At 39.6% G+C, this 25,775-nt stretch overlaps 1 protein-coding gene across 2 annotated transcripts in view; it reads right to left on the bottom strand.

The window, feature by feature from the left end:
- LOC120518316 (potassium voltage-gated channel subfamily H member 5) overlaps positions 1 to 25,775 on the bottom strand; it is a 407,701-nt gene that overhangs the window by 88,141 nt on the left and 293,785 nt on the right. For both annotated transcript variants that reach the window (XM_039741054.1, XM_039741052.1), the window contains exon 10: positions 8,525 to 8,721. In XM_039741054.1, coding sequence (XP_039596988.1) covers positions 8,525 to 8,721 — 197 coding nt within the window. The remainder of the gene's footprint in view (positions 1 to 8,524; positions 8,722 to 25,775) is intronic.

Raw genomic sequence — 25,775 nt, 5'->3', positions numbered from 1 at the left:
CAGCAGTATTTGGATCAAATTAGCAGCGTTTTCCAGCATACCATTACGTATCATACTTTTTCAAACACCTCTCTCCCCCCAGGTTCTTCAGTCTTATGGGGAACAAAACCCTGCTTACAAGTCAAATGTTAAAGTGTCCCAGAAGCTGCTTTTCAATTGAAGATATCAATCTTGACTACAGAGTACTGGTAATTATGTATACTCAATTCAGGCCCTGTTAGTTCCTAATGAGTTCACTCCTCTTTTTGGCATAAGTAGGGGCTGTCAAGCTATAAAAAGTTCTGTTCCTGGCGTGACTTGCACTAAAAATGTCCATGAATGGAAATATTGGTAAAAATACATAATTATTTACTACTTATTTTACATAAAAGCATCTCAAACATATTAAACAATGACAGTGAAACTAGTGTACTATATTTGAAATCACAAAACACCAATAATTTAAACTAAATGCACCTCTGGTATGTAAATTATGTTGACCTCATCCTGAAATATTCATAGTTATTCCCTTAGCAGATGCTTTTCTACAAAGTGACTTACAAAAGAGGTTAATATAATTGATTAAACATCAGTCTGGGGAATTGTTTTAGAACAAGTGCTACAGGACAGATTACAAAGTTGATCATTACAAACGAAAAACTCAAAACAAAAGCAAAATGCAAGATGCAAACGGATTACACTTCCTTGGTTACAAGAACCTGTCAAAGCCATTATCAAGTAGACAGAAGTTCACTAAACAAGAGAGTCTTCAGACACGTCTCAAACACTATGAAAGAGTCAGCAGTGAAATAAGAGATGGGCAGCTCATTCCTAGCTAGAGCTACAGATAAAGAGAGTCTGAGAGTCTGGATTGATTCTGAGGGGCATCACCAGATGCTGCTCATCAGCAAATATGAGAGGGTATGAAGGAGCATACAACACAAGTGTCTCCAGATATATAGATTCTGACCTGCTGACACTCTGTAGGCAAGCATCAAGGATTTAAACCTATTAAGTGCTGCTACAGGAAGCCAATGTAGCAATTTGAAAAGAGGACTGATACAGTATGTGCCCACCTCAGATGGTTAAACACCAGACGTACTGCAGTTTGGTAACACATTTCAATACTCTTGTGAGCAGGGAGTTGAAACATCGTACAGTTTTCAAAATAATACAGTACCTCACAGAGATGGAAAAGACATAATGATGGCACAAAAAGCTACCATACGCTGGTGAGTGCAACCTTACCAGAGACATGGCATCTTTGCAAAGTGATCACTAAGAGTGTCGCCTCCACTTATTAGCTGCATTACCTAAGGTGGCATGGCTGGCACACATATTTAGGATTTTGGATGTTTAAAGCAGTGGTTTCTACCACTCAACTAAATGGCCTGCTGCTGATCGAGCTGCCTAGCTGTGACTGTATTTACTGTGTGGCTGTTTATCCTGCAAGTTGCATTTTGCGACTTGCGCACATGAAACAATAATGTGATTAAAAATGGTGACATGTCTATTGTATGCAGTGCAATTAGAAGTTGCTTGGTGAAAAATAATAGAAATTCAGCTGAAAAGGAACCTGTTGGGATTTAATATCTGCCGTAACAAGAGACCTGCCTGCAAACATAAAACAGTAAGCACCTTCTGCAAGTTCCCAAGTGACTGCCACTTCCAGTCAGTCTTGTTTCTTCACAGATCCCAATTACAATGCTCTGAAAGTAAGCTAAAGAAAAAGTCCAACTGATGACTGAGCAATGATACGGTAATTCGTAAGATCTAGCTGGCTTCACTAAGTGAATGGGTGCAGGTCTACGTCATAAATGCAGCAACAGGAAGAAGACATACATGTTTATAGGCTAGTGAAATTCTTATACAATAATCACCACTTGGACCACAAGGAGTGACAAGTGCTCAGGTTTTATTTGTACATCCCACTCAGAAGACTTAACCTTCCCTGAATATACAGATCTGACAGATACAATGTTATGTTAGCAAATCTGATATGTAAAGGACTTGGACCACTGCTCCGGGTGAAAAGCATTTGGGATAGTTTAGCTACAGCGCCTGGCTCACATTTCAATGTAATGAGCAACCACTCTGGGTTTTTGGTAGTGTTTTGAATGATTCACTTCTGTTTTGAAAGTCTGAATACTTGATAATTTGCATATTGTCCCTTTAATGTGGAAACCAAAGATTGTAACAGAAGACAACTTGACCAAACAAATGAGAATAACATAAACAAGTAAAATAAAGTGATTTGAAACCAATCCAAAAACAAGCTCCCACCCGCCAGAGAAAGAAATGCAAATAGTAAGCATCAATTAAAAATAGTGTTTTTTATACAATAAGACAGAATGTTAAAAAAAAAAAAAAGCAATGGGCTAGGTATGTTTACTTTAGAATTACATGAAATGGTCCTTGCCAAAGTTGTAAAATGTTTTGAACATATCCTCATAGATATTTTTTTTACAATTTAGTGTAATATAGAACATTGTTTCCCCAATAACTTATAGATGATGGATTAAAATTCTTCCAGTTGAGCAAAATGAGTCTCTGCGCAAGTACTGTGCTATAGGATATTACAAAGGATTCCCAGAACACATTTTTAAACCATCTGGCATTACTTTATATACTGCTGATAAGGTGTCATGAGTGATTTGAAATCCAAAGCTATTTATGAGATGTACAAAAGTTTTTGCCCAGAGTGGTTCAGTAGTAGGGCATTCTTAAAACAGGCCTAGTGATTGGATCTGGGTACATATGATGTATGAAACATTTTTGATGGAGTTATGATGCGTTTGACTCATATTGAACTAGAATTTCTTCTATAAATGGCTGAATCCATTCCTTTTATAAAATTGTAATTTTAATTTCCCCTTCTTATCATTCCCTAAGATCAATAAAGAAATAAATTCCTTAAATTTCTTTACATACTCTGGGGATTCTGCCTGGTTCTTCATCCATACCAACTAGCATCACCTCAGGGACAGTTATAGATGAAAAGTGCAGGACGTTGCATAGGCTGATTTTAACAAAGCTTCTAATTTGCATGCAAAATAAAAAGTATGCAGCTGGAAGATTAAATTTAGAGCTCAGAGATCCCTAAGTGTCACAATTCTGAGTGTCTGACATTGACTAAAATGGATTAGTACATGGGGAAACAAGTACACTAAGCAGACCTCAGGAGTAAACCAGAGAGTAACACAACCCTGGAAACCTGCTTACTCAGTGTACGAGGTCAGCAAGTCATCATCCTGATTGAACACACCGCCATTTCTTTTGCTGTCTCTCAGTTGCCATCCGTAGTGTTTCCTTCCTCCTTTCCAGTAAGACTTAACTCTGCCTCTGGCCCACTTCCAGCCTCCAATATGTGGTAGGGGAATGCATAATTTATAACATCTGCAGTGCTTTAGATGTTCAGTTGTTTTATAAGAAACGTACGCCAGTTTTAGCAGACTCAAGAAGCTCCACATGTGTCATGGTTAACTAGAGATCCTTTCCTGGTCTCTCCTTTTCTATCAATTTATTTTGTTATTGGTTGCTTTTTATCATTTTTTGTTATTTTTATGTTAATATTTTTGTTTAGTTCTGTAGTTCTGGTTTAAAATTATTATTGACATAATAAAGTTTCTTTTTCTTCTAAAAAATACATTTTTTGGGACATTCGAAGTTTTTTTACACAAGGAATCTCCCTGTATGATAGTTTTTGCAGAATGTTGCCTTTGAATTTCTGTCAGTAATTTTTATAGTAATGTTTTTATTTTACCACTACATCATTTTTTTCACAGAGGCTGCTGACATTTTGTGGTTTCGTTGCTGTGGCACTATTCATAGTTGCTGGGGATCACTGACACGATGCTTTCAAAATCGGTGCTATTTGGCATCCAATGTTGTGGACACAACAAACAAACTTAATATTTGTGAATAAGGTTTGATTCAGAGGAATAGGCCCTGAGCATGTCTCTTTTGACTTTGGGTTTGGTCGATGTACTGATTAGTTATCAGGATTAAAAGACTTCTCTAGTCTTGACCTTAGGAATGAACTTACTAACGATTCATCTCCTGGTCTTCACTACTGTACTAGTTTAGGCTGCTCAGTTCCTTTTACTGGCTATACAATTGTGTGCTTGTTAAGCATGTAAATATAGGTTCTTATTGGCCTTGTTATTTTCCTTAAAGTCTGCTTAGAGGCTCCCTGACATCACAGCTGTGTCTACAGTTAACCTATATAATGCCCGATTGCCTCAAGCTTCATCCATACTACCACATTTTTGTTTTAAAAACACAGATATTAGATTCCATTTTCACCTTTTGTCCACAATAACCCAGGTCTTCTAAGTGAGAATTTGATTTTTTCCAACTAGGGTGGGATTTTTCCAACCAAGCAAGATAAGTCTGTGCTAGTAGTAAGGTAAGGGCAATAACAGTTTGTTTGTCCTTCTCCACTTTAAGCCCATCTGGAAGTACACCAAACACAGCCGTTAATGGGTTAGGAGTGATTATAACACCAAGGCTGTCTGATAGGCATTCAAAGATTTCTGTCCAAAATGATGTTAATTTGGTGCAGGCCCAAAACATATGGCCTAGTGAGGCTAGAACTCGATTGCAGTGTCCACACATTGAATCTTGCTCTGGATACATTTTGACAATTTAAACAAGATAAATATGCCCAATAAAAGAATTGAAGTTGAATGACTGAATGTTTTGTGCATATGGAGCTAAACTGTATTCTATGCATGGCTGCCTTTCACTCCATTTCTGAAATATTAAATGAAAGGTCTTTTCCCCACTTTATCCTGGGATCTTTGAAAGGAAAATAATTTAAAATGTTTTTATATATTGTAGAGATGTTATATCACTCTTCAAGACTGATCAATATTTCTTCTGGAATAGAAATAGGTAGGAGGTAAGGAAAATTAAGTAGGTTCAGTTTAGTAAAGTTTCTAATTTGAAAGTAGTGGAAAAATTGTGTTGATGAGAAGTTAAATTTGAAGCCTAATTGTTCGTAGGATGCAAAGACATAATTGAAGTACAAGTCTCTAAGTGTTTTTTAATATCGGACATTTTCGAAATATTAAATATTGTATATGTTTGAGAGGGTAGAAAAAGGTGGTTGACATGTAGAGGTGCAAGCATCTCTATCTTAAAGTGCTTCCTACTTTGCTTCCAGATTCTGAGTAAATTTGTATTTGGATTATTAGTGCATTGACGATAATGTGCATTTACTGGAGCACAGAGCAGGGAACCTAAGCAAGTAGTGCAAGATTTTAATTCTATTGCAGACTAGGCTTCTGCACATTCATTTATTTGTGTCGATGTCCAGGGGCCTCATGCATAACACAGTACAGTGCCCGAAATAAAAAAGAAGTTTTCAGATATCAAAGTCACAGTGAAAAGGCGTGTTGTAGCCCACCATCTGAGTGTCATATGAAAATGTCAACTTTAATCTAGAAATTTCCACTTAATCATGTAGTTTATTTTGTCATTAAAGTGGAACGTCATAAACTTCATCTTATAATCATTTAATTTACTAGTTTTTCAAATCCCATCCTAACTAAAGTAGCACATTAAATGCTTTGTTTTGTATTTGATCTTTGATGTGGTCTATGTGTGTGAATCCCTACGTGCTTCCGGGCTTTCTCTTCCTCCGACAGGACACAGAATCCATTACATTTGTAATATTACAGCTCTCTGAATAATTAAAATATTGAGATGTATACTTGATATTATTTTAATGATGATAGGTAGTAAAGCATGTTATTAAACATGGGAACACAGTGGTGTAGTAATTGTGTGTGACCTTTAATGAAATATTTTATTGCAGCAGTACTGTCTTTTTCAAAGGTACTAAACTCCAATTCCTGTCTTTACTTTTCTTTCTCCAAATACCCAATCGCCACACAATCAGCTCAGTAACAGACGTTAAGCCATCTGTAAGCTTAGAACGCTGATTCTTAAAAACTTTTAAGGAACATTGAAATATCTTCGTGGTACGTGTTTAATTATTCTGTCCTTCCAGTGTCACGCCAGCCCCAGCAAGCATACAGCGCGAAGCAGGAACAATCCGTGAACTAGCGCAGCGACACCGTGTCCTCACATGTTTAATTATTAACAACATAGATTATTTAAATGAAGTTAAAGTTTTATCTGTATAATATAATAAACATATTTTGATGCATTTCATCTTAAAAATTATATCGTCATTATATGTAAATACGTGCTTTATACGAGAGTGGCACAGGTTATGCAATATTATAACTGTATTGCACGTTAACAGTGAGGTGATTGTACTTATAAGTACAAACAGTTCTACAAGGAGCACTTGATGGACTGACTGAGTGCGTTTAGAGTTCTTGGGATGAAACTGTTTCTGAACCGCGAGGTCCGTACTGGAAAGGTTTGAAGTGTTTGCCGTGTGAGAGCAGTTCAAATAGGCAGCATGGCTGAGGCAGCGTGTGCTTGATGCTGTTTACTGATAATTCTTTTTCTGATCAGCTGATCCGGGTGGTGCAGTGAGAGTAATATGGAAAATGTTGATCCGCTGTGGCAAACTCTAACGGGAGCAGCTGAAAGAAGAAAAAGAAGGTGCAATGAGAGTAACAACGCTAAAGCAGCTATGGTATTTAAAATAGTTTGGCCAATCTGTGGACCATTATATTGTTACAGGTTAATTGCAATCAGATGCATTAAACTAATAAATAATATGCAGTTAATTTCAGTGTATTTATAAAGCCACATTAGGGATGTGGATCTAAAAAAGAAAGGGTAACCACACATGAAAGGTAGCACTGCTTTGATGCTGGGTACTGCCAGTCTGCAAAACCAACCCCAGAACTTGCGTATGCCAGGGTATGAGCTACCGTGTAAATGTGTGTGGCTTTACGCCAAGTTTACGCAACATTTTTGTGCATACGCACCATTTATACATGAGGCCCCAGGTCTTTATGGCCAGTGCATTTGCCGCCCAGTAATAAAATTGAAAATTAGGTACTGCCATGTCCCCTTCAGCTTTAGTTCATTATACATTCGCCCTTTGCTTTGGATGCACATATATTTCAAATTACAAATCAATGAGGTTACGATTGAATCTAATTTCTTAAAAAAAGATTTGCTAATGTATATGGGAAGGCTTTGTAATAGAAAAAGAAGTTTAGGAAGGATGTTCATCTTGACAGTGTGCTAATGTGGGATGAAGGGTAAACCATCTATTCATGTCTAGTTTATTTTTTTACATGCAGACAGCAACATTTTTCACAACAATTTGATGGATGAACTTTTCTTTGTTTCAAAGACAGACACATTAGGCAGGTCTATGCTACTGACAAGTTCTGTCATCTAGTCTGACATACCCAGTTAGTCGCTCCAACTAGTCTATGACTTACCCTGACAAAATTAAACATGTTTGTTTATTGCAGGGGTTGGCTATATGTGCATGGCAGATGACTACCAGTGAATGCTTAGCTGGAAGTACAATACATTTAATGCATCAACAAGGAGTAAGGAAGGCAGGCATTAACCATACCAGTTAACTGGTGAAACAAAACCAACTCTGGCAGGCAGCACACTATCAGATGTCACAAAAATGGGTGAGCTTGACTGTGCTGAAAAATCGGCTAATTTGATATGCCCAATAATTTTCAATTAGTTTAAACTAAAATAATCTGGTAATGGGATCAGCAATAGCAGTCTGACATACCCAATGACTAAAAGTTGTGTAATGTGGCATTGGCTTTAGTGATGTCCCTTTCTCACTACCTATTCTGAATTCTCATGTTTTGTTAAGCCTCTGTTGCTTTTTACCATTTTTCCATGCTGACTTTGCCAGCAAAAATGATGACTTTTGCTCTGGTCCTTTTGTAGATAAGAAAATATCCATCACATAATGCCTCTTCTATAAAGACCATAATGTCAAGGTGGTTTACAAGTACACATCCATGGGGTATATATCCATCCATTCATTTTCCAACCTGCTGAATCCGAACACAGGGTCACAGGGGTCTGCTGGAGCCAATCCCAGCCAACAAAGGGCACAAGGCAGGAATCCAATCCTGGGCAGGGTGCCAACCCACCGCAGGACACACACAAACACACCCAGACACCAAGCACACATTTTGTACTTTAAAGCTCATCATCTTTATGCACTGCATCCAATGCAGTAATCTTTCTTAAATAAATAGTAAAGCAATTTCATAATTAATATACAAAATATAACAAAAAGCAAACAAGTTTCAAATGAGTGACAATTCCACAACAGTATATTGAAATGATAGATGAAACCACACATAAACACATAAAAAAATACATCATAGACTATACATCAGTCAATGTGTTAAAGGAAAATAAAAAAATAAGCCCTTCACCAGGACTTGCATCAAGCTTCTATGCACATAAATGAACTGAAAAGAGAGACACTATCATCATTAAGGGTGGAACACATCAGTGCAATGAGATCTAACATGATCTATGAAAAACCCAACACACATGCAGCAGGCTGCATGATCTCCTACACTTTCCATTCAAATTCATGCAGAATATTTGGTCAACGTACCCGCTTTCTCAGGTTACAGGTGAGGATAAGGTTACGGGAGAAGGAGTTGGCAAAGGCAGTATAGAACTCCAAGACTTTCAGCAGCGCCTCCCGTTTGATGACGTGCAGATCACAATAAGTCAGCGCTCTCACGTTGGCACAGGCATGAGCCAAAGTTGTTTCCTTCCAGAAAACATCGCCAAATACATCTCCTTTTCCTGTAAGCAATAAACGAGAAAAGCAATGTTACAGGGAAGACTGATTTCCTCAATCGCAGGAGGACACTGTTTCCAGCAGGATAACTAACCAAATGGTAAATGCAAATACACAGAGGAGGCAAGAGGGAAGAGATGAATTGTCAGATGAGAAACTTCTACAGACCTTGAGAGCTGAAATGTGTTTAGCTTTATTTCCCAAAGTTACTTACAAATTCAGTTATACCACGTTTGTTTCCATAATTGTAAAAGTGGTGGAAAGGCAGGAGAAGTTCCCTACAAAATGCCACATAGATGAGTCCTGAACCTGCAAGGATGTGGTTTGCAGTCAAACACATTAGCTTCTATGCCCCAGCAGGAGGAGAAGAGAGTGCACTTTTAGGCCAGAGCATGCTGCCTATCAGATTAGGCAGTTTTACTTCATGTATGCAGTAAGTGAAAGCAGTAGTAGTGTATAGAAGATTAACCTGTTCCAAAAGTAACATTTTAACCCTTATCCGGCCAATGTGGGTCCAGCAGACCCATTCGTGCATTTGGCCAGAGGTCCTAGCAAAACCCATACCCAAAAAATGAAGAAAATATTAGAATTCGTCAGCTAACAAAATATACCACATAATACTAGCAAAAAAAAAAATTCTGTGACGTTATTAACAATGTAATTTTTTTTTTATTGTACTGACATAGACAGCCAACAAGGGTCAATTGGATCCAAAGCAGCATTTCCACATTTATGCATAGATGACATCATATTTTTAGTCATTGATAATTAGCAACAGTTGACAGGTGAGCAAACAGTCTGCTATGAATCCAACAATCTGTTTAGTAATCTGTTTGGTGGTGATGGCGTCCTTTTCGAGGACGTTGCCCGTTCAGACAGTATCTCCCAGCTAAACCAGATAGATTTGGGATGAAGATATGGTGGGCATGTGACTCGGGAACATTCTACCCACTCAATGCCATACCATACATAGGCAAGGAAACAGTCAGAGCCACAGGTCTGGGGAGACAAGCAGTTGAGAAACTTGTTGAACCTTACAAAGGGAGCAATCGAAATGTAAAATGTGACAATTACTTCACCGATCACGAGTTAGCTTTGTCACTGTTGTCTAAAGGGCTGACAATTGTTGGCACAGTAAGAAAAAACAAAGCATTCACACCACCGGAATTTCATGCACGTGCAGACAGGCCAACCCAGTCATCTGTATTTGGTTTCACCAAAACAACAACACTAGTATCATATGTGCCGAAACCATGTAAGGCTGTTATACTACTTTCCACTATGCACCATGACAGATCAGTCGATGAAACCAAAGCTAACAAGCCAGAAATTAACACATACTACAACTCGACAAAGGGGGCAATGGACACACTTGATCAGGAAGTTCACCAGTACATGTGCAAAAGGCACACAAACCGATGGTCCTATGCATTCTTTATGAACTACCTTGATGTATGTGGCATTGCAGCTTTCATCATATTGCCTTCAACTTATCCAGACTGGAACAAACAATGTCACCCCAGATGCCGAATGTTCCTAACTGATATCAGTGAAGCATTGGTTCATACTCATATCACACGCAGATCAACAATTGGCTTGCACAGATCAACTCTTAGTGTTATTGCTGTTTATTCATCACCACATGAACCAGATGATCAGCCTGCACCAAAGCGTCAGAAGAAGAGTCGCTGCTACCTCTGTGTCAAGGACCGGAAGTAGCGTCAGTGTTGTGATGAGTGTGGCAAGCACGTTTGCAATGAGCACAGTGTTTCACATCAGTTGTGCAATAAATGCAATAAGCAATAATGGTAACTGTTATCAATGACATTGCCATTTATATTTTCTCACAAAACTTGTTGAACTGATGGCTTGTCAAAGTCAGAAAACAATAACTGGTATTGTTAAAATCTGATCCATGATGAGTTAGGAAATTAGCTCATTGCTTAATGTTTTTTTGCAAAACAAATTATGTGAATTTATTACTGACGATATATAAATGTCAATATTTTTGTGTGAATTGGTTTATTTTGGGCACACTTAACTAAATGATTGTAAGTGTTAATAAAAAAAATCCATTTCTATGACATATGATACTGTTTAATGCCTGCGACATGGTCAGAAATCATGGTTTAACCATGTTCGGTCCGTCGGACCCACCTTTGCCGTCTACGTTAGGAAAATACTGTACCTTGGTTGGATAAGGGTGCAATGCTATGCATATGAATGTGATGCTTTTCATTTTGGCATGACTTTATCATGTCACAATTAAAAACACATCAACCAAATGATCACTATGCCATGTAAATTTGTGTCAGTTCAAAATGAATTACAAAAGCATATTGCATTTGAAGTCATGTCCACAGATTGTGTACGATAACTAAAAGCAAATCAAAAGTACTGCATTTAGCAGCTACTTCCAGTGCACTGCATTTTGATTCAAGACCAATCATTTCATAATTGAAATTGTTTCAATTATGACAAGACATAACCTGCATGACATGTATATGCATTGCACTCCCATGTAGTTAACACAGTGGATAGCATTTAATTTTCACATGAAAAACCTTAAATAATGGCTATAACCATTGGTTCACAGACTTCTATCCATAAAATTGTGTTATGATTTATGGACAGATCACAAAGTGCACTTTAGCCATACATGTCAAAGTCTGTGATGAAAAAACACAATTATTTTATGTAGTGCCTTTTAACAGGGCACACCATACCATAGTGAACTAAAGTGATTCGCTCCGGGTTGCACAGCAAGTCAGTGGTAGGAGATTACAGTCCACTGCTTAACCGCTAGGTCGCACTTACTATCAGGGTGCTAACAGCTGGTGAAGAAGTTAGATGTTAGTCATAGGCAGATGACATAAATATTATACTCAGTGGTTTGGAGGATTTCAAAAATAATGGACACTTAAATCCATAATCATAACTGTAACCACTGATTTGCAGAATACAAAGAAATAGACTTATGTTGAAAACTTGTTAAACATATCATGTAATTATAGTCATTCATTTGCTAACTGAAAGCTGGACTTAAGAGGTATGTCCCAGACTGATAAGGATAAGGAATATTTAATGATCAAAGGTGCATTATTCAAATGCACTGAAACGTTAGGAACATTGTAATTTATATCTTAAGATCAATCGTTAAGTTTCCCAACTCACTTGTGAATCTCTAAGTACACCTTAAACTGAACGTGGCAAAAAACACATAATACATTAAATTCAGGTCATGACAGCTCTTGAGTCCAGCAGGATGGCACAATGGTAGCACTGCTGCCAGAAACCTAGGAGACCAGAGTTCACTGGGTTGTCCATGTGGGATTCCTCTGGGTGTTACAGGTTCCCCTCAAAATCTATGACAAGCAAGTTAGGTGAATTGACATTGCTAAACTGGCCCCCAATGTGTGTGTGTGTGTGTGTATGTGTTTACTCTGGGATGGGTTGGTGCCCGGCCCAGGTTCCTGGCCCAGGTTCCTGATGGTTCCAACTTCTCTTTAACCCTGCCCTGAATGAGCAGCTTCAGAAAATAGACTGTTCTCATAACATTTGGAATGCTAAGATTTTCATTTAAGAATACATTTTTTATGCATTTGCAGGATTATATTTCACAAAAAAAAGTTCATTCAAATAATTTAAACTTTTATAATTGCACATTCATAAGTTGATTATATAACTGTGTCCTGTGAAATATTCATTGTTCTAAAGTCACAGCCAGCTTTACTTTCAGGGGGGACGTTCTCTGTGTTACAATTGGTTATGGAGAGAATCAAAAAGAAACAAAAGGGAAGGACAGGAAAATGGCTTTGGCACTATTGAAACAACATAGTACAGCTGCAATAAACAAAACCCACCCAGAAGAATAACTGCTGAATTCTGTCCAACCATTGCCTCACAAACCCTATACTTAGACATTATTTAAATTAATTCAATTGGTCGAAATTTATAACCCTTCATACTTCCAGCCTCCAGCCTAGTTAAATCTGCTGTGTATTTAACGAATAGGTGACTTTGCAGTCAGTAAGGACTTTTTATAAATATTTGTGCTAAAGTGGCCAGGGAGTACCCATAATGCCTTTGCCTGAGCCAACTCGACAGTGTGTGGCAGAGGGCAAGAAGTGGTGTGCAGCTACTGGGTGATAGTCGATATCCGTACATATCTGTTGAGCTCTCCAATGGCAGACTAAGAACAATACAACAAAGTACAGTATACAGCCAAAGCAAGCAGCAATGAACCAGCAGCCTGATGGACCCACAAGGTACAGGTAGATGGGCACAGCTGCTGTATATGAGAATGTATATCCACCATCCAATTACAATAGTCAGATAGCCTCTGGTGTGACCACAGATATGCTGTGCTGAGATTATTTTGGGTGCCACTTGCTGCACAAAGTAGAAGAGGAAGGAGAGACGGAGGTTAGAAATGTCAAAATTTCTGATCTTAGTGCAGGGGGTACATACCAGGTTGGTGTGGAAGCTTATCACTTTCATTTTTTACATGGACATTTTGTTTTGTTTGTCAGTCTCTAAGTAAGACACTTTGTTTGAAATTCAACATACTGTATATGAGTCATTCCATGTTTTTTTAGAAATAAGCATAGTTCATATTATTTGAGGGAGTGTGGAAATATTTTATATACTTTTTTTTTTTTTATATACTTGCTCATCTTAATTTAAAGATTGTGGGATAATGACAGACTATCTAAATTAAATACATACACAAACAATTTACAAATTGCTACCAGTCTGCCCAGGTGGTGTCTGTGTGCTCAATACTTATTCTCTTCACGGTCTCGTCCCGCTTTTGTGTTTTGTTGCTGTTGGAAAGGCTGCTGTGTACCTTAGTAAACAACAGCTCTCTGCTGCCATCCAAAAGAAGAACAATCTCCTCTTTAGGAAAGTGTGGCTTTGTTTTGCGGTGGGTGTCTTTCATTTCCTTTGCATTCAACTTGGAAACAATAGGTGTCTGGTTTTGTGCTTATTTATATGTTTCATCTTAATTGTTCTTTACATTATGATGTCACATTTACTTCATATTACTTTCCACAACTTAATTTTAGCCCACTTTAGTGCAAAAATATCATTGGCATATAATGAAAGTATTGTCAATCGATTGCTTTTTTTGCTTTTGTGTGGGCGGCCATGTGCATGTAAAGTTGCTCATTAATTAGTCAGTAAAATTATTTTTTTTTGGGGAAATGCACCTCATATTCTGGATGTGAAGTCTAATATGAAGTGCTTAAATAAAATGTGTTCATGCCTTAAAATCTTTCTTTGTATTATGGTTAAGAGTTGCCGGTGATGGGGAACACACTTTATGGGCCTTGTGGTCTGCTCCGGGTCTCGATGTTAAAGAGTGGTGCTCTTTGAGCCCTTGCACTTGTGATTTCCAACCTGATCCTTACTGATCAATCAATCAATCAATCAACATTTATTTATATAGCACATATTCATACAAAAAAATGTAGCTCAAAGTGCTTTACAAAATGAATAGAAAAATAGAAGACACAATAAAAAATAAACATAAGTCAACATTAATTAACATAGAATAAGAGTAAGGTCCGATGGCCAGGGTGGACAGAAAAAACAAAAAAAAAACTCCAAAGGCTGGAGAAAAAAATAAAATCTGTAGGGGTTCCAGACCAAGAGACTGCCCAGTCCCCTCTGGGCAATCTACCTAACATAAGTCAAACAGTCCTCTTTGTATTTAGGGTTTTCATGGAAGGACCTGATGATGATGGTCACGTAGATTTCTGGCTTTCAGTCCATCAATGTTGGTGCATCATGATGCTTTGAGTAGGTGGTGGTGGCGCAGGCCGCCACCACAAAGAAACCGGATGACTCAAAGAGCCCTCAAACTTGGTCCTGGGGTCAACTGCGGCCATGTTATTTTTCTTCCTATCCTCATCAAACAAGTGGCTTTTATTTCCAAGTTTTTCTTTATCATGACAAATCTGAAATTTCCAAATGAGACAAATGAGTTTTCTTGGAATTCCTTTTTAAAAGTCTTCATGTTAATTTAATAACAAATATGTGGATGCAGCAGCTCCTCTTTTATATTCATCATCCTTTGTAGCCGTGTCTAACATGTTCCATTCTTCATTCATTTTGAATTACTAAAATATTAATATTTTGATTGCTTAATGATATTAAGTATTCATATTTATTTATTAACAAAAGGCTGCTGTGCTTTTTTGTCTGTAGAATAAGAGCAATCAAGTCCATTTGGTTAAACAAATGAAAGCAAGATTTTCTTTTCATTCAGTCTTCATATTTGTAAGCAAAACTCATAGGTACTAGTGCCAGTCTCACCAGAAAACATTGGACTGGATATGCAAGGCTGTCATGGGTGCCAAAGGTGCATCTACTAAATGCTGACTTTAAGGGGTGAATACTTCTGTAATCAATCATTTTATGTTTTATGTTTGCAATTAATTTAGGCCTCTTTGGCATTAAAGAGCTTTCCTCTGCTGATCAGTGTCAAAAAAGCAATTTAAACCCACTGTGGTTCAATGTTGCATAATAAAGAAATGTTCAAATTTCCAAGGTGTGAATCCTTTTCATAGGGACTGTAAAGCTGTCTCACTTATGAGGTGCACTGATAGGGGGAATGGGGGTACCTGGGTGCACAAGATATTAACAGACCATAAACAGAGTTAATGTTGAATTCATGGGATACACAAAATGACCATGGCCTGATTTCCATTGTCGGGGTGCATAACATTTAAATCACAATACTACTTAATTCACGACAAACACTACATTGGTAAAATGTGCATTGTAGGGAGATGGACTGGAGTGTTACTCAGACAGTTAGACCCCGTGGGCATCCATGAGAGTTATTAACTTGATGTCAGTGTTGTAGAGAAATTACACATCATTCTTCTTTTTTTCTATTATTAAACAAGCAGACATAGCAATATCATGGCTGTCAGAGTGTAGATATTTATATGACTTTAAACAGCATCCTTTTATTTTTGACAGTTCAATCTACCATTATTTTTGTACAGCATGCGCATCCAATAAAAGCTAAATTTGTGGCTCTTTGTTAAAAAATGTTTCATCAATTGAATTTAAATTTATTGCAAGACAACATTGTCACTAGGAATCTGTCTTGGTCTTACAGGCATACATATAACAATAGTAAAATGTGACAGTACAACATAGAGCTTCATCACATTATACAGTACAAGAGTAATTTACAGGTTTATTGGGTCATTACTGTCATGGCTCTAGAGTGCAGTGAAATTCTTACTTGCATGTGATAATCAACATGTAACATGTCATCACTCTATAAAGGCTACTGACTTTCAGGATTAAAGGATGGAACAGGAGATGAAGCATAAACCTTAAATGAAGGCAAAAACCAGGAGAACCAGAACTATTGCTTAAGCCAAAATGCTAAACCTAAGTCATAGTCAAAAGGAGAATTGCATAAATTCAATAATCAATAAGCACATCTAAATTGTGCATAGATTTTATTTTTTTTTAATCAACTATAATCTTGGATGCACTCAGGGTGGCTTAGAAAGTGTCAGGCTAGTGAAGCAAACCCTCAAAAACTGAGCAGTTCAATGGGCAACTAGACCATAAAATGGTGGCACCCAGAGACAAAGAAAATAGTGTCGCAATAAAACGAAAATATACAAATTATAATATGTGCATAATTCCAGACAGGTAGTAGGACAAAAATAATTTTACAGAAATAATCACTGATACTCCAAGCCTCTAAAATTAATAAGGAACATTCAGGATAAAATATTTCCTAATCGTAAAAATATGGTTTAATTTTGTCTGCATCACAATTCAAAGCAAGTGCAAAAATATATATATTTATCTAAAGTAGAAAAAGATTAGAAGTAAGGTACTTAAATAAAGCAGTTCAAAAGTGAACAAATTTCAAGTCCACAAACAAGAATATCAACATCCATGAACAAAAGCAAAGTATAAACACGATGGAATTGAGAAATAAGAACTGATAAAACAATAAACATAAGGAATCCAAGGATTGGAGCTGAACAGCTCTACCACAGCACAGTTCAAAAATCGGTGCAGATCTCAAAAATACCACAAAAACCCAAATCTCGGTAAAGGATGGGCCCACTGGATAGGCCTCACCTTAGGCAGCTAACCTCTGGTCCCAAAAAAACTGCAAAGTTCCTATCTTATTTGATTATTTATTATAAAAGATTGAACAAAAAGGCAAGGCAGATAAAAGGGAAAAAACAGATCTTGTATAAAAAGCAAAATGTTAAAAAAAAACCAAATCTAATAAATCATAAAATTGAAACATAAACATGACCAGGCAGATTATTACAAAGCACAATAATAGGCACAGAGTATAACAATTTGAAGGAAACAATAAACAAAACAATATGCAATTCACAAAATAACATGAAGAAAGCATATTTTGCAGCATTACATTTGCAAGATTACTATTATGATTCTTGAGCGTTCCCAAGCAGGTAAGTTTCAAAAACGTCCAAAAATGTCCTCTAGAGGAAGATATTACCATCAACCCTGGCTAGTAATAAGGGCAAATATTTGAATCATTACCAAATAAAAACATTTTCTTTTTACAAGAATACTCTGAACAAAAAACAAACTCTGTTAGTCACAAAAGGCAAAAAGGAGTAGCCTGGAACACAAGGCAATCCACCCGAACAAAGTTCCAATATGGAATCCAGAAACAGTGCCGAAAACGGAGCTTGAAGTCAAAAGTCCAGTATCATAAAAATCACAGTAGAAACAAGATAGACACACCAACTCCCAAGAGCATTCAAATGAACCGCAAGGGACAGTGGGTTAACCCTGCCTTTACAGGGCTTAGAGCAGTGCTATAACTACCCACAAAACACAAGGATAATAATCGAGACATGTATAAATAGACAAAATGAAATCCCAAGAATAATGCAAATAAGCAGAAATAAAAGTAATACAGACAAAAGAATCGATAATGAACAAAGAAGGCATAAAACACAAGTATTTGAACCCTGACAGAACACTCAACAGCCTCAAGGATGAAATTAACGGGTGTCACTGTCAGAAAAATGTTAGATTTGACAGATTTAGCGAGTCTTCAGTCTCTTGCCTTAGTTTCTCTTGTGCAGCCTATTTCCACTCACTCAAACCTAGGTGCAGAGGTGCTTGTGTGCTTGCTAAGCTCCTTTTCCAGGGCTAAATGCTGGCATGGACTTTTCTTTCAGTGTTATCTTCTCCTTCTTCCCATTCAGTTCAATTTCAGCTGGCTGAGAGAGTACAGATCGATACACATTTTTTCTTTAGGTGTAGGTCAGCCATAGCTAAACATGTTGGCCTAAAAGCTGCTTGCAAGCCTCACAGTTGGCCAAACTCAGAAATTCAGGTTGACGTGATCAAAGAGATTCACAGCAGGGTACTGAGGCTACTGTTTATTGTTTTCTTATTTATAAGCTTTAGAATGGTTTTCCAATGGACTTCTGCCAGGCACTTCCTGCTGGCTTAGAATTGCACAAGTCCTGTGACCTGAGTAGTGTTCTACGTACCTGGATTGATGCTTTTCAGTGGAACTCTGTACATCCACATGTGAAAAACTGTGCATGTCTCTAAGGAGTGGCTCAATACACCCATCTGAAACTGAATCTCAGGATCAGAGCCGATGATACAATAGATAACTTGTGCTAATAATTTCATTGCTTTGTTATTGCAACTTCAAATGGTACTGCCCACAAAGTCTAAATCTGGCATTACTTAAAGGGCTTCGTAAATGTTCATAATTTGTGGGGAATGGTAGTTGAAAGCTTTTTTAAAGTAACAAAGAACCACATGCTTACTTCTCAGTGTGTGCCTCTGATCCACTTGTGATTGCCAGGTACCTCTAACTTTGTCTCAGTTCTCTTTACCTCTTTGTTCAGACAGCTATGCTGTGCGCCTACGAGCTTAGAAGCCACCATATCCAAACCATAGTCCAGAGATGTAGGATTTCTTCCTTTTTTTCACATCTTTACTTTGCAGGCCATTCATATCATGACAGCTTGTAAGTTAAACCTATTTCCATTGCACGTTGTAAGCCATTACAATCTTTAATCTGATTACAAAATACTTGGCTCATGAAAATTTTATTTTTACTTCTTTAAAGAATTTTTCTCTCCGCCTCCTTAACCAAAAACACAAGTGCTTTGTTAATCCTCTGCCCACCTAGGGGATATTTATAGCCAATTTTAAAATATATTGAAATAGATAAGACCAGGAACTTTCACTATTTGGAGGGGGGGAAACTTTACTTGGAGAACCATGAGATGGCATCTACAATTAATTATTCCAGCTACCATTACAATAAGAAGAGTCCTCTGTCAACTCTGGTCCAAGGTGTACTTAGGCAAGTAGATCTGCCAGGACAAGCCATAAAAATGTAAAGTTGAAACAGTAATCTAATACATAAATGACGTGGAATAGAATGTTTCTCAGTAAAGACAGACCAAACTGAAAATTTACTTGCACTTTTTAACGGACAGATAGACACTGTGAACACAGTGGCTATTTTCCACAGTGTATACTTTGTGAACACACCTAAAATGGTTATAGAATAAGGAAAAACCGATGGAATCAGCAGTGTACAGATATACATTGTCCTGTACTGCAAAAAAGAACTTTTAACTTTAATTGTATACCTACAGTTTAGTTGACATTGGCATACATCTCTTGTGAACCACGTCATCCATTCCTATGTTTACCATTGAATCACAGACTCCTTATTCCACACATTAACATAATGACTAAAGTCGTTCTCTTTGTGCTTTCTAACTTTTCTTTGTTTCACTCTCTTGTGTCACCTTTTGTACCCTCTGCCTTGTTTTTCCTGAGCCCTAATCATTTTAACTTTATTTGGATGCTAGCATTCTTTATGTTTTTGCCTGATTCTTTTGCACCAATCATTTACTGACTTCATAGTAGAAATCACGTCAAAATTCACATCTAAAACAATGTTGCTCCTCTCTAGTTCTAGCCATTTAATTCTCTATAAGGCCATGGAGGGCCTGGCAGAGGATTCCACACTAGGGGGACAGTCAGCAGTGTGTTGGGATTGTTCTGCTTTTTCCAAAAAAAGATCAGTTACAACAGTGAATCGAATAGCAGGTTTTTTTTTTAACTAAACTGAAGAGTGAAAAAGAGGCAAATTTCAAAATGCCAAAGGAAAAGGATTGGCAAACAAACAATGGAGAAATGTAAGCTCAAAATCACTAAACCATTAAACTGGCAAAACTTGATTTTTCCAGCCTGATTTCACTACCCATATTTTAGACAACATTCCTTTCTTTTGCCTCTACATCACAGCTATTCACAAATGCCTTTTATTATATCTTTTCAATTGGATCATTTCTGGGTCATTATCCTATTTTTCTAGAACTTAAAATATTACATTCCAATGTAACAGCTTGCCATTTGTGATTAAACTTGTATTGCCAATTAAAGGATCTGAGCAGTACAAAAATGAAAGCAAGGACTAATGGATGAATCGTTAAACTATATACATCACAGGGTTCAAAACTGAGAAGAACAGAAAATCTGTCAAAACCAAAATGTTAACCCAATCATATAGTAAAGAATAGAACTGCCAAAAATCTTTAGCCATAAATCATACCAAAACATACACAAAGTTTTGTCTTAGACGTTATAAAACATGCAACAAAGTGTTGCATCGGTGGAGTCACTCTCATGCCATCTTATGGAGGCAGCTAACTGAAAATGAATAGTGACCAGAAGATAGACATAGTCAAAAGGTAATCAAAGTTCTAAATCAAAACATCTGTCCAATCTCTTCTCTAAACTCAAAACGCTATTCAGAATTTTTAGTTAAAAAATCAAAGCAGAAAGATTGAAACCATTATTTAAGTAAAACACACACAAAAATAGATTTGTTTTTGTTATTATTTGCACAATCAAATAGTTTGCAACATATGTGACAGTGTAAAAGGTCAGCACAGTGCAGTCCCAGTCATCCCTGGTTAGAAAAACCGTGGTACGCACAAAGAAATATAGCAACGGCAGAAATAACTATAATGGTAGTACGGTAAAACGTTAACTTTATTTAAAGTTTAAAATGCATTTTTTTATTTAATTAAATGTTAACTATTTTGAATGTTCTTAAATACACTTCAGATAAATGTATAAATAAAAAGAAATTACTTCCTCATGAATCAGAGCCTGTGCAGGAGGAAGTCAGAGTCAAAGGACACAGGAAAGGAGTCTGAAAGGAAATAAACAATAATCCTAAATCATAACAGTCAAAACAGCAGCACTCCCTCAGGTGAACACACCCACAGCAAAAGTGCATCGCATCACGGCATCTATCACATAAAATGGCAGCACCCATGACAAAATAAAATTGAGGTGTGGTAAAATAAAAATGATAAAAATATCATCATACACCTAAACACCATAAAGAGCAATAATAACTATAGAGAAAGATTCTCTGAGATTACAATACTAAATATGTTAACAGAAAACATTACTCCAAACAAAAAAAAATTCATTATGCCTTAATCTTAACAAAACACATTAATACCAGTTGTCGAAGACTTTATTAAATTCATTTCTACAGAAATTGATGTTTTCATGGAAACTAATGTATTCCCTTAGCTTTCTATGAGAACACTCTGGAAAGCACTCAATACATATCTGAGGAGCATATAATTATGTGTATTTGTCAAAAATTATTTTCAGACTAGAATGACATCAGAACTAATAGCTGAGATTTCTGATATTGATGGTACTCTGTAAAAAAAGGTGGTTATTCCAAATAGAATAAAATTTTTTGGCCAAAAGGAAACTCAGTACCTAATTTCCTAAAGTCATGTTATTCTAATTTTGAGCATGGAGAAAAAGCAAATAAGATTTAAGTCAACAAACTCCTCCTTGAACCGTCACCTTATCGTGGTGGAGGGGTTTGCGTGTCCCAATGATCCTAGGAGCTATGTTGTCCGGGGCTTTATGCCCCTGGTAGGGCCACCCAAGGCAAACTGGTCCTAGGTGAGGGATGAGACAAAGAGCGGTTCAACAAACCTCCAATGATGAGCGAAAACTTTGGACGACGTTTTCCCTTGCCCGACGCTGGTCACGGGCCCCCTCTGGAGCCAGGCCTGGAGGTGGGGCTCGATGGCGAGCGCCTGGTGGCCGGGCCTGCACCCATGGGGCTCGCCGGGCACAGCCCAAGAGGTAACGTGGGTCCTCCTCCCCATGGGCTCACCACCTATGGGAGGGGCCAAGGAGGTTGGGTGCAGTGTGAGTTGGGTGGTGGCCGAAGGCAGGGACCTTGGCGGTCTGATCCTCGGCTACAGAAACTGGCTCTTGGGACGTGGAATGTCACCTCTGAAGGGGAAGGAGCCTGAGCTAGTGCGCGAGGTCGAGAGGCTCCGGCTAGATATAGTCGGACTCACCTCGACGCACAGCTTGGACTCTGGAACCAATCTTCTTGAGAGGGGCTGGACTCTCTACCACTCTGGAGTTGCCCCCGGTGAGAGGCGCCGAGCAGGTGTGGGCATACTTATTGCCCCCACTGGAGCCTGTGCATTGGGGTTTACCCCGTGGACGAGAGGGTGGCCTCCCTCCGCCCGGGTGGGGAAGGGTCCTGACTGTTGTTTGTGCGTATGCCCGAACAGCAGTTTGGAGTATCCACCCTTTTGGAGTCTCTGGAGGGTTGCTAGAGGGCATACCTTCTGGGATTCCCTCGCTTTGCTGGGAGACTTCAATGCTCACGTGGGCAATGACAGTGAGACCTGGAAGGGCGTGATTGGGAGGAATGGCCCCGATCTGAACCCGAGCGGTGTTTTGTTATTGGACTTCTGTGCTCGTCATGGATTGTCCATAACGAACACCATGTTCAAGCATAAGGGTGTTCATATGTGCACTTGGCACCAGGACACCCTAGGCCTCAGGTCGATGATCGACTTTGTGGTCGTGTGTGGACTTGCGCCATATGTCTTGGACACTCGGGTGAAGAGAGGGGCGGGGCTGTCAACTGATCACCACCTGGTGGTGAGTTGGCTTCGATGGTGGGGAAGATGCCGGTCAGACCTGGTAGGCCCAAACGTGTTGTGAGGGTCTGCTGGGAACGGCTGGCAGAGTCCCCTGTCAGAAGTAGCTTCAACTCCCACCTCCGCAGAACTTCAACCACGCCCCGAGGGAGGTGGGGACATTGAGTCCGAATGGGCCATGTTCCGTGCCTCTATTGTTGAGGCGGCTGACCGGAGCTGTGGCCGCAAGGTGGTCGGTGCCTGTCGTGGCGGCAATCCCGAACCCTGGTGGACACCGCGGTGAGGGATGCCGTCAAGCTGAAGAAGGAGTCCTATAGGACTTTTTGTCCTGTGGGTCTCTGGAGGCAGCTGATAGGTACCGCAGGCCAAGCGGAACGCGGCTTCGTTGTTGCTGAGGCAAAACTCGGGCATGGGAGGAGTTTGAGAGGCCATGGAGAACGACTTTGGACGGCTTCGAGGAGATTCTGGTCCACCGTCCGGCGCCTCAGGAGGGGGAAGCAGTGCAGTGTCAACACCGTATATGGTGGGGATGGTGCGCTGCTGACCTCGACTCGGACGCTATGGGTCGGTGGGAGGAGTACTTCAAGACCTCCTCAATCCCACTAACATGCCTTCCATGAGGAAGCAGAGCCTGGGGACTCTGAGGTGGGCTCTCCCAACTCTGGGACTGAAGTCACCGAAGTGGTCAAAAAACTCCTTGGTGGCAGGGCCCCGGGTGGATGAGATCGCCCGAGTTCCTTAAGGCTCTGGATGTTGTAGGACTGTCTTGGTTGACACGCCTCTGCAACATCGCATGGACATCGGGACAGTGCCTCTGGATTGGCAGACCGGGTGGTGGTCCCCTCTTTAAAAGGGGACCGGAGGGTGTGTTCCAACTATAGAGGGATCACACTCCTCAGCCTCCCTGGAAAAGTCTATTCGGGGGTTCTGGAGAGGAGGGTCCGTCGAACCTCGGATTCAGGAGGAACAGTGTGGTTTTCGTCCTGGTCGCGGAACAGTGGACCAGCTCTTCACCCTTAGCAGAGTCCTGGAGGGTGCATGGGAGTTTGCCCGACCGGTCTACATGTGTTTTGTGGACTTGGAAAAGGCATTCGACCGTGTCCCTCGGGAATCCTGTGGGGGTGCTCGGGAGTATGGGGTACCGGACCCCTGATAAGAGCTGTTGGTCTCTGTACAACCGTGTCAGAGCTTGGTCCGCATTGCCGCAGTAAGTCGAGCCCGCTTCCAGTGAGAGTTGGACTCGCCAGGGCTGCCCTTTGTCACCGATTCTGTTCATAACTTTTATGGACAGAATTTCTACGCGCAGCCAGGGTGTTGAAGGGGTCCGGTTTGGTGGACTCAGGATTGGGTCACTGCTTTTGCAGATGATGTTGTCCTGTTTGCTTCATCAGGCCGTGATCTTCAGCTCTCTGGATCGGTTCGCAGCTGAGTGTGAAGCGGCTGGGATGAGAATCAGCACCTCCAAATCCGAGAGCATGGTCCTCAGCCGGAAAAGGGTGGAGTGCCCTCTCAGGGTTGGAGGAGAGATCCTGCCCCAAGTGGAGGAGTTCAAGTATCTCGGGGTCTTGTTCACGAGTGAGGGAAGAATGGAGCGCGAGATCGACAGGCGGATCGGTGCGGCATCCGCAGTGATGCGGGCTCTGCATCGGTCTGTCGTGGTGAAAAAGGAGCTGAGCCGTAAGGCAAAGCTCTCAATTTACCAGTCGATCTACGCTCCTACCCTCACCTATGGTCATGAGCTATGGGTAGTGACCGAAAGAACAAGATCGCGAATACAAGCAGCTGAAATGAGTTTCCTCCGCAGGGTGTCTGGGCTTTCCCTTAAAGATAGGGTGAGAAGCTCAGTCATCCGGGAGGGGCTCAGAGTAGAGCCGCTGCTCCTCCGCATCGAGAGGAGTCAGATGAGGTGGCTCGAGCATCTGATCAGGATGCCTCCTGGACGTCTCCCTGGTGAGGTGTTCCGGGCATGTCCAACCGGGAGGAGGCCCCGGGGAAGACCCAGGACACGCTGGAGGGACTATGTCTCCCGGCTGGCCTGGGAACGCCTTTGGGATTCTCCGGAAGAGCTGGAAGAAGTGGCCGGGAGAGGGAAGTCTGGGCCCTCTGCTTGTTGCTGCCCCGCGACCCGACCTCGGATAAGCGGAAGAGGATGGATGGATTGATGGATGGATGGTCAACAAACCCACAAAAAGGATGTTCAGAATTTAAATTCAAAGATTAATATTCCAATGAGAACTACAAGGCAGTGAACATAAACATTCCTATCAAGTTTAAAGAATAATATAATTCCTGTAGGTCAATACATTGCTTGTGGAAGAGCCAAACTATCAACCGAGATGTATCAGACTCCAAGATCCTACAAATTCTTCCAAATCAGATAATTCACAGATCTGGACATCTACACAGCAGGAATTGTAAAGGTTTTCTGATAGTTTAGAGCTGTTAATGCTAATAATGTTTGAGGAAGATAAGTAAAATAGACCTTACACCTTTGCCATTCCAAAAAAAAAAAAAGAAGAGTATGCTTCCTATAGACCAGTGCTTCTCAATTATTTTCTGTCATGCCCCCCCTAGGAAGAAGAAAACATCTTGCGCCCCCCGCGCCACTATAAATAGTTTCATTTGTCTATAAAATTGTTATAAGTACAAGTATAAAAAAGCATGTTCCCCGAGGTCAAACGCGCCCCCCTTGACGCCTCACTATTTGAGAAGCACTGCTATAGACCAATCACACTATTGGATAATGACTGTAAGATTGTGTCAGATATTTTAACTAAAAGTATATAGCCAATGAGCCCCTTTCAGTAATACTTCAATGATATAAATCCAGGTCCAAAAACTCTTGCCAGGACGCACACTATCAAAAAGCCTGAGGTCTATTAAAATTACTTAAGGGAGAGGAAACAGCAAAACTTCTGCCGCAAAATAAACAAAACTCTTTGTCGTGAAAAAAGGAATGAATTTAAAAAGTAACTAAAATAAATACTAAATACTAAAGAAACCATAAAAGAAGTTCAATAATAATCAAAGCCATGTCT

Source organism: Polypterus senegalus, chromosome 18, assembly GCF_016835505.1.
Source record: "Polypterus senegalus isolate Bchr_013 chromosome 18, ASM1683550v1, whole genome shotgun sequence".
Lineage (NCBI taxonomy): Eukaryota > Metazoa > Chordata > Cladistia > Polypteriformes > Polypteridae > Polypterus > Polypterus senegalus.
The sequence above is the reverse complement of the archived record's forward strand: the minus strand, read 5'-3'. Positions and strand labels throughout refer to the sequence as shown.